Source organism: Aristolochia californica, unplaced genomic scaffold (genome assembly GCF_029961685.1).
Source record: "Aristolochia californica isolate CCGP_79_NKW_82.1479 unplaced genomic scaffold, dmAriCali1.0.hap1 SCAF_274, whole genome shotgun sequence".
NCBI lineage: Eukaryota > Viridiplantae > Streptophyta > Magnoliopsida > Piperales > Aristolochiaceae > Aristolochia > Aristolochia californica.
The window spans coordinates 20,126-30,211 of record NW_027181964.1 but is presented as its reverse complement, the minus strand read 5'-3'; the positions used below and the strand labels follow the sequence as shown (position 1 = coordinate 30,211).

The 10,086-nt window shown below is 46.4% G+C and overlaps 1 protein-coding gene across 1 annotated transcript; it reads left to right on the top strand.

The window, feature by feature from the left end:
• The first annotated feature begins 6 nt into the window (after positions 1-6).
• LOC137958141 (small ribosomal subunit protein bS1m-like) lies at positions 7-763 on the top strand. Its single transcript, XM_068805247.1, has one exon. The coding sequence runs from the start codon at positions 148-150 to the stop codon at positions 754-756; it is 609 nt and encodes a 202-aa protein (XP_068661348.1). The 5' UTR covers positions 7-147; the 3' UTR covers positions 757-763.
• The last annotated feature ends 9,323 nt before the right edge of the window (positions 764-10,086 follow it).

Sequence of the window (10,086 nt, the reverse complement as noted above, 5' to 3'; positions counted from 1 at the left end):
GTGAAGCCTAGAGAGGCGGAAGCGGCAAATCGCTTCTACCGAGTTCCCCAACTGCAGCTTTGCTTAGTAGCTTAACTCTTTCTACTCTACTGGCGTGGCGCTGCTGGATGCTTCTGATCAATAGGAAGAGGAGGAAAAAAAAAGCTGATGATGAGCATCTATTTGAGTCGATCATTTCCAAGATCTAATTCCAGTTTTTTCTTATGTAATGGAAATGCCTCACAATCTCAAGTTTTACGCTTAAGGGAAGACATGTTCTTGGTGGATGCAGGACCTGGGACCCCCAGAATTTGTATGCAAGATGAGCCTACAGGAGTGCCAATCAACCGAGCCACCAGGTTTGAGAATAAGGTTGGATTCCTGGATGTAGTGGCTGGTGAATCACTGATCAAAGAGCAGATTTTGGAGAGATTCTTCATCGATCTAGTGGCCGGTGAATCACTGATCAAAGAGCGAGCAGCCGCCAGGTTTAATGATTTGGTGGGATCCACAGATGTAGTGGCTGGTGAACCGCTTCTTCTTCCACGAAGATTCAGACAAAACCGAGCTTGGATGGAACTGAACAAGATTTGGCGAACGAATACAAAGGTCAAAGGCATTTTTATGGAAAAAGTCAAAGGAGGTTATTCAATAGCAATCGCAGGTTTCATTACTTCTCTTCCATCCCGTCCTCTCAACAACACTCAAAGGATAGCGAATGATCGATTCACCATTGAGAGCATTAACCCCAAAAGGACGAATATTGTGGTGTTCTAACAGCGGCAGATCAAACAAGAACTTGATGAGCGAAATCCGCGTACGAAAAAGAAAAAAGAGAGAGAATTTTGCTTTTCTTAAGCGCCTTCTTCTCCTGATCCTGAGAACACTCTATCACCTTAATCCATTCTTTTGTTGAGGGAACAAGCAACTCCGGGTTGGTGTGGTGCAACCCTCGCCTAGCGCGAAAGGCTCTGTAAGACCTCGCGTTAGCGCAGCCGTTTGATTGCTTGCCCTCTATTTACATAGCGAAGAAAGGCTCTTGCTCGAATGCGTGACTGCGGCGCGCCTATCGCCCCGGCACTCTCAAATGCATGTTGGGTTGGGGCCAGCAATCAGACTGCAACTAGGGAGACGAAGAATGGAATTGAAGGCAGAGTCAAACTTTGATTTGAACACCAACCAACGAGTGGCGGATTTGGATGGACAGAAGAGGAGTAGCGCGCTACTTATAGCAGCCAGTGAGCGGAGCGCGGATGCGCTCGCTCAAAGCCATACGCACACTTCCTGCGCACAAGCCCACTTGCTGCCATGCGCACATGCCCCTCTCGCGCGTCAAGCTCTATTGCTACAGGGCTACGCACAAAGTAGCAAGAGGCGCTTCTCGCCCCCCGCATGGCCACACCAACCCTCGCCTAAGGTAATCGCCTCACGGCACTCTTGCTATCAGGTATCAAGCCCCTGTACGCAATTGGGCCATAGGGGGCACTAGCCCACACGCCCGCGGGCAGCAAGTGCCTTAGGGCTTGTGCGCTAGCGGCCCTATTGCAACAGGGCTTGAGCGCGGCTTGACTTGCCTGACTCCATAGGGGCCCAAGCTCTTGCTGGTAGCCAGTCTTTCACTTCAAAACCGGAACTCCCATGCCTTTCTTGGTCGGACCAACCCAACCGGCGATTTCCGACAAGTCTTTCATCATTTGGAGAGCAAGAAGCGGAACAAAAAGAAAGCTTTCTTTATATTTATGGATAACCAATCCATTTTCCAATATAGTTATGAGACTTTCCCCAAGAAATGGGTACATAAAATGGAAAGATCGGAACATGGGAATAGATCTGATACCAATACGGACTACCTATTTCAATTGTTGTGCTTTCTTAAATTTCATACCTATACACGGGTTCAAGTTTCGATCGATATTTGCGGAGTTGATCATCCCTCTCGAAAACGAAGATTTGAAGTGGTCCATAATTTACTGAGTACTCGGTATAACTCACGCATTCGTGTACAAACCAGTGCAGACGAAGTAACACGAATATCTCCGGTAGTCAGTCTATTTCCATCAGCCGGCTGGTGGGAGCGAGAAGTATGGGATATGTCTGGTGTTTCTTCCATCAATCATCCGGATCTACGCCGTATATCAACAGATCATGGTTTCGAGGGTCATCCATTACGAAAAGACCTTCCTCTGAGTGGATATGTGGAAGTACGCTATGATGATCCAGAGAAACGTGTGGTTTCTGAACCCATTGAGATGACCCAAGAATTTCGCTATTTCGATTCTGCAAGTCCTTGGGAACAGCGTAGCGATAGATAAATTCAGAATCAGAATAGGTCCAGTCCAGGGGACAAATCAATAGGAAATGCTATTTTCTTCGTAAGAATAAGAATGAACTTCTATGAAATGAAAGAGTTTCACGGGAATTGTCTTGATCGTCGGATATCATTGAAAAGAAAAAGAGTTTGAAGTGTTCTCGAACGATTTCCTGCAATTCTTCCCAGCAAGAATAGGCCAAAAATCTTTATAAAGCAAAGGTCGCCCCCCTATTGAGTAAGGCAATAAACGCTCACGCGGGTCTCAAAGCGCCCGGCGGCGCGAGGTTGATGAGCAGGGAGGGTGCATTTGTTCTAGTTGGCCAAACGGCCATCCCCCGTCTTCCCTAGCCAGGGATTAGTCATTCAAGGATCAGTTGATGCGCCGGGATGAAGTTCTTCGGTGCTGCTCCAGGACGAACAGTAGAGGCACATGGAGGTATTGGCTCTCACTATCGATCGGATGGAGGGAACCGCGGCGCCAGCAAGAGCTTGGGCCCCTATGGAGTCAGGCAAGTCAAGCAACGAGCGGAGCAGCGAAGCTGCTAGCGCACAAGCCCTGTTGCAAGAGGCGCCTCACGGCCCCCCTATTGGCCACACCAACCCGGAGTTGCTTGTTCTCTCCAAGCTTTTGCATTCTATAGGGCGAGTACCTTCGCTTTCTAGCTGCCTTTAGCGCGCTATAGCTTTATAGCTTCCAAAACCGATGGTCGAGTAGCTTTGCTTCCTCTCCCTGGATGCTGATCAGCAAGCCTCACCGACGCAGGTCATGGACGCCCCTGTTCACACAGATCTTTAGTTTCAAAATCTGCAAAGAAGAAAGGTGCCGCGATGCCCCTTCCCCAACGGGCCCCCTCTCGTAACAAGAAGCATCAACCGGTTCTTGGAACCTTAGAGGGCCGTTGGCGCCATGTTCAAAGGGCGCTATCCGACTTCATCAAATCCAACAGAATCTATATCATGCTTGCTTAGGAAACGAAAGTCCGTTCGGAGCACTTGGTGGCCACTGTTAACTCTGTGTGGAGTGGATGTGGTTGCCTTTGCTCCCCCTCTTGAGGTGCTTATGGTGGCATATCATATGGATTCTTTGGGATAGATCAAAGGCAGATGGCAGACAAATGCACATAGGTAAGCATTCCATCACTATAAAGCTCTATCATGCGGCAACAAATTTGAGAAAGATCAAAATTTCTTCCCCAGAATCGAAAGTTCAAAAAGAAAAGAAAGAATGAATTTCTTCAATGAGAATGAAAGAAAGAAGACATCCTTGCAAATTCATGTTATCATTCATGCTTGAATGAAAGAAAGAAAGAATGAAATTCAATGAATGTTCAATGATCAAATTCAATTACAATTCATGTTTCTAAATAGAATGAAGAAATTCCAAGTAGAAATTAAAACATCTGACAAAGAATGAAATTACAATTCATGTTTCATTTTCTTTTCATTTCAAATTGAATTTCAAAAGAAAGAAAAAGACTGACGCCGCTACATGCAGAACCACCTTTGTCACCCACCTCCCACCTATCCTACACACAGATCTACGATCTTGAAGATAGGCTGAGTGAGGAAAGAACCAGACGAGCATCCACAATTGGAGCTTTAAAATTCAAAATCGTCTGATGAATGGCATACTTCCCTAACTGGGAGTCAGTTTGACGAGCTGACCGGTAAGGGATAGCCGAAGAGAGGGAAGTAAGGGCTTTCAGGGTTGGAGTCTCAAACCTCACTCTCCACCAGCTAAAAACATTGGTACGATCGTGGTGAGCACCCCGGACACTCGTTCGTTGCTTTCTCCTCTGTTCAGGGGATGGGCTTACATATACTCTTGGATACCTCCGGAGCCACTCGCTGTCACTTGATTTTTGATCTCTTTTTGGCTGAGACGATCCGTGATATGCTTAGACAATACTACTAAAAAGAAGAGAGGTGCTGAGGTTTGGAACAAACTAGTAAGCCGATAGACGAAAGAGCGCATCGCGTCTTCGTCTGATTCACTTGACAGAAGCACGAGTTGGACGGAGCGAGGAGCAAGCATGAGCGCATGCCCGAGAGCTTACTTGCAGCTTTAGTGCCCTATCGCGTATGCCCGCTCCTACCTTTAAGGCTAGTATATCTTCTTCTTTATTGGTAATCTTTCGAAGAAGCAGACTCCAGCAATGAAATGAATATTGTCCCATTCCTCCATTGAAGGAGGGGGAAAGAAAGGAAGCAGAGTCCGGAATGGACTATAGGAAACTGAACAAGAAAGTTCAGTGTACATTAACTGTAAGCGGCCGAAGCTTTATTCCAAAGATCTGCTCGCTGGATCTTCTTCTTCCTTATGTCTAGCCCAGTGCTCCGTAGAAAGAGAAAGGCTCACTACAATATTCCTAATGAAACTAAAAGAAGCACGGAAATGAGACCAAGGTTGGGGTGCTCTATGACGAAAAGGAAAGACCCAGAGGTAGACTCCAGGAATGAAAAAAGAATTAGGATTTAGTATTGAATTGGGACCAAAAAGCATCTAAGGAATTGAGAGGGATATAAACACACTACTAGTTGGCACACTAATAATCGCACTCAACCTTAGATGAAGGGCCCATTGGGTCTCAACCGATACCGAAATCTTGTGAGATCGCTTACTTACAGATTCCTACTTAGCGAAAGAGTACTCCACCTTAAGAGATCGCCGATGCCCAGATTTTTGAGCACGGAGGTCCCAATCCCATGTGGCGTCGGGACAATAATAAGATAGACCGGCAAAGTGAAAGCCAGAATCAAGGAAGTTAAGTCACGTCGCCATGTCATTTCCAGTGTTACAAAGATGAAGATGATGGAATGGTTTGGCTTTTGACCATCTGATCAATAACCTTTTCCAATATTTCGACTTTTAAGTAAAGTGAATTGCCTGAGATAATCCGATCTTCTTGATTTTTGTCCCAATAGATCTCTCCCGAACGACCAGATTAGGTACCATCGTACAATTCTAAGCTAGTTTTGAAAGCTCAAGAATTTCATTGCTTTAAGTTTTCAAAATTTGACCAAAGGTTGAACTGCTTACGAGGCCAGTCCGGTTCTACTAGTGGTTCAAACCAAAGCGAATGGGAACTTCCAATTAAACTAAACATTCAAAAATGAGAAAATCAAATACCTATTGTAAAAACCGTAGGGTAGGGTTCACATTGAACTTTTAGACCAAGGGTCGAATCGAACCGTTGAGGGGCCGGGGTCTTGAGCTAGAGTATAATTTCTTCTTCGTTCACCCGTCAAAATGAAAAGTTTCCCGAAGGGGAAGGCTTTTTTCTTAGTCTTAGTAAGAGAGAAAGAAGAATTATTGTGTTCTCGAAGAAAAAACTTATAGCAGTGGAAGCTAGTCTCTAACAAGAAGCAAAACGACCTTATTTACTAGCGAAGATAGCTAGAATACCTTTTTGCTTTAGACACATGGCCTCTGAAGAGGCACCCTAATATGGGACGAGCGAGACACGGGCCATGTAGCTAAGCGGGCTAGGCAACGGCATACGAGTTAGCGTCTACGGTTAGCTACTGGAAATCCTTTAACAAGCAAGTAGTTTACTACCTTAGTTTTGGCTATCTTTAGGTGGATGACAGGTTCTAAGCAAGCAAGGAGAAACTTGAGCTACGGTATGGGAACTTGAGCTAGGTAGATTAGTTTCAGTAGTTGTTCAGTAGGGAACTGGAATTCAAGATAGGGGGCTTTAGCCGAAGCTGGTCTGTAAACTGGTAGTTGTTGTTCGCAAGCAAGCGGGCAGGTTTTGAGTTGGATGTTCGAGCAAGCTCCGCCTTCAGTGCTCTACGATTAGAGTTCTATTCTACGGCTAATTGTGCTACTTTCAATCGTTAGTATCATCTTGTTATATAACTCTCTGCGCTTTAACGACACCGTAGTGGCAGTTTTAAAGATAGGATAACGAGGCATTCCAGCTTTCTGCTATGCTATTAGAGGAGAGTTACTGTAAACATACAACTTCCACCCTGTTGGCTGTAGTTTTAGCTTGTATATGTGAGAAATTAACAAGAAAAAACCAGATTGAACAAATAATGAAAATATTCAATTCTTCTGCACAGGGAAAGAGAATGAACTAGAACAGAGCAGATTTTTCTTATTCCAGCACTACAAGCAAGTTTTTATACATGGGAGTACATCCAATAGGAAGCTTACACACACATGGACCAGCCACACACCACACAACATTAACAAACAACATATTAAGTGAACAAAAGACATAGAACTTAATTAAACATAACACAGCATACGCCAGCACAAACAAAACAAAGCAAACATACATAGTAACTACTTTTTCATTCTCCCCAGTGGATCGGTCACCGAGGGTGACAGCCCGCACAACGAGCTCTTGCTGTTCTTCGAGCAGCGCCCTCTTCCTGTTTTCGAGAGAGCGTATTTCGTTCTGGAGAAAAAGCATACGATCTCGTATGACAATGGGATCGATAGCTGGCATATGTTCCCAGAAGGCTGCCAGCATTCGCTCCAGTCTACGCTTATAGTTTTCTACCTGACCTATTTCTTGCTCAATTCTCTCAAGTCTGCTCGCGAGATCCATGGCGACTCACTTTCTTGCCGACTTCTAAGTTCCCTTTGCCAAATAGAGACTGACTGAAGCTTCTCTTTATAGGCGTTGGAGGCAAGCAGTGTCTTGGTTCCGATCATTTCAAACCAGTACCCCACTGGCTTCTTTGTACCCTGCCTACTCGTCTTTAACTGGCTTATTTGTACCCAGCTACATGATGGAACTCCCCTCGGCCAATCGTCACTCGCCAGCGTAGTCCTTGCTTAGGAAAAAGATGTTTGGCCGCTCTTGATTGATCTGATCAGACGCTTGCTTTTGCTTTAGCCCAGTCAAGTAAGTACCCTTGAAAGCTCTGTAAGTACAGTAACCAGTACTGCACTAGCTCTGTAAGAAAACAGCAATAGCTACCTTTACAGCTCGCTCTGTAAGTCCACTAGCTATTACAGTCCACTAGCAATACAGTAAAGTCAGTCAGTACAGCACTTGCACTAGCAATAGCAGTAAAGTAACCAGTACAGTTTTACAGTAGCCCTTTACGCCTTTCTTTGTTGTTAGCCCTTTCTTTTTCATAGGCAAGTCCCGTTAGTCAAGCAAGAAGTACTTTCGCCAACTGGCTAGGCCAATGCACCTGTATTTAGTGTACAAATTCTCACATGGTAGTGACAGCCTTTAAGGGTTTGTCTTCTTTCAGCATCAATAGTTGCTGAAGCGCTAGTCCCACAATGGGATCAGAAAAGGAAAGGTGCGTTGAGAGATCCCCAGCTGCACGAGTAATTAATGAGAACTAGACAGGCATATCATAGCCATACGAGGCATACCAGCAAAAGCTTCACGCAGCAATTACCCTAAAGAGGCCGTAGGCTGGAAGCTTGCAGCTAGCCTTGAAAGGGGGAAGGAGCCTATATCGCGCGGCATTGGCTTTCTATAATCTAATTCTTTCTTGGAACCATATCCTTCGAATGCGGCTTACGTGATAGCTTTGAGCCTATTTGATAAACGAAATAGGAGGAATTTCTGTCCCTGCGCACCCTTCCCCTCACCCCTCCCCTCCTTATCTAGCTCCTTACTTCATACATTGTAGCGTGAGGTCCGTCGCGATAAACCGACGGACGCTATCGTCTTTATTTATGAATTTTCGCTCCGGTAGGCGGCCAAGCGAAGATTCCTGTGTGATTGGGTTGTGTGTTCCTCCATCCCTCCCTGACCCGAAGAAAAAGAAGGGGACCCGCATGCCAAACCAAGCCAGCTGGGGCCATTCCCTTGTGGCCACATCGCTGCAGTTCCATTAGGTGGGCCATCTGCGCTCCAAGCCAAGAGATTTCCAAAGGCGCTCTCAGTTTTGATCTACGAAGATGGGCCACTTCCGTGTGTGGTCGTCTCGTGGGGTCTCAATGCCACATGCCTCGCCAGCACGAGCTTCAATCAAATCCCCATTATCTGGACCATCTCTGCCATATGCTCATCCCAGGTTTGGACATCTTCTCACGCCCCTGAAAATCAGCCACTCCTCCCAACTCTTCGCTCTCAGGTGCGACAAGGCAAGGCAATGGGTCATCTACAATTGTCGTTGGCAAGACAGAGCACTCCTTTTCCATATAATTTGTGAGATGGGCCATCCTTTGCGGAATCCACGCATTGCTGGCAGGTTGCACGTCCATCCCAGATGTTATAGGCCACATGGGCCATTTGCATGGAAGCCAGCTATGTCCGGATAACACTTCTTTATTGTGAACCCAAGCATGGCATCCAGGTGGGTCGTCTGCACCTTTTTTTTTTGAATCTCTGATGACAAGGTCTCGCTGCACTTCACGTTGAAGCCTTGCCACGTTGCATTTTGCATTGCCATGTGCCCAAGCCCCTTCTCTAATGTCCACGTTGCCAGAGCCATGTGATGTTGGAATGCAAGGTGTGCTGCGCATACCGTCACACTCTCCCGTGCACAAGCTGAAAAGTGGGCCATCTACACGTGGCCACCTACCCAAGAGAGACTGCTTCAAGAGCTCTACTCAAACGGCCCAAGCATAATTGGCCGCACAGTTGGCCTCCCTGGATCCAATTTGAAGTGGACCGCAGGCAATGCCAAGGCATTCTTTCCTTTTGCACAGTAGGCCATCTGCACGTCCAACCAAAAGAAAGAAGGGAGAAAAACAAGTGGGCCATGTCGCCCAAGGAGGTCAGTAGGCGTCTCGCACATGCTGCTGCCGTCGCTGTCACAGTGTGCAAATACTAGATGACTTTTTATCTACGCATTCGTGGAGGCGACATCAAGTGGGCCGTCTGCATCCATTCCATATCCACGTCAACAAAGCTCTTATTGGTTTTCTGTTTTAAAACTCCATGCTGAAGCTCAAGTCCACATTGTCAAGGCCACGTCATCGTGCATCCATCCATGTGGTGTTAGAATGCAAAGCGGGGAAAGGAGGCCAGCCACGTGGCATGAAGTCAAGACTCCCATCAAGATGAATTTCCGCCAAAACTGTCAAATAGGCCATGGTTAGCCATGGTCTTTGCCAACCATACAAGGCTGGGATCTGGCATCTGAAGTGGGCCATTTGTACTTGAGATTATGAAACGACCAGATGGTATTTCCTCTCCAAACCTGGTGGGCTGTCTGCAACAAGCCAAGATACTTCAAGGGCCCAACAACGGCATGACGTTGCACAATCCAGATGGGCCGAGGTCGAGGCCCTTGATGGAAAGAACAGTCGTGTGCACCATCTCGTGTGACAATGAGGTGGGCCCACACAGCAGTATGTTAAGGTTACCCAGTCTATTGCCTCCACAGAGGTCACAACCATTTCAAAGGCACGCCCCATCAGCGTGTCCTTTCTCCGTTCTATTTTCCAGCAGATTGGAGGGCGATCTACATTCTTTCTATCTTGGCCATCCATTTGGACAACAGTCCGAGAAACCACTCAATCCAGCAATCACCATCCACTCCTTCAATGCCGATCATCACCGTCAATCGAGACCGTGCATTACGGGCAGAAGTGCAATGATTATCTTCATCAGCCTTCTGTAACCGAGAACGAGCTACAGACTCTCTGATCCAGACCAGTTCCAGCCAAGCGCATTGGAGTCACAAGTTATAGGGATCGGGACTCCCTTCAATTTCTTTTCGGCTAGTGGCGACTCCCTTTCTTTTATTGTACAGTTCAGATTCATTATGAAAGAGCAAATAAAACAACTCTCATTCTTTTTCGAGGTCGCTAAACGACAAAAAGTCACTTTACACATCATCACGCTGACTGGTCATCGACCCACATT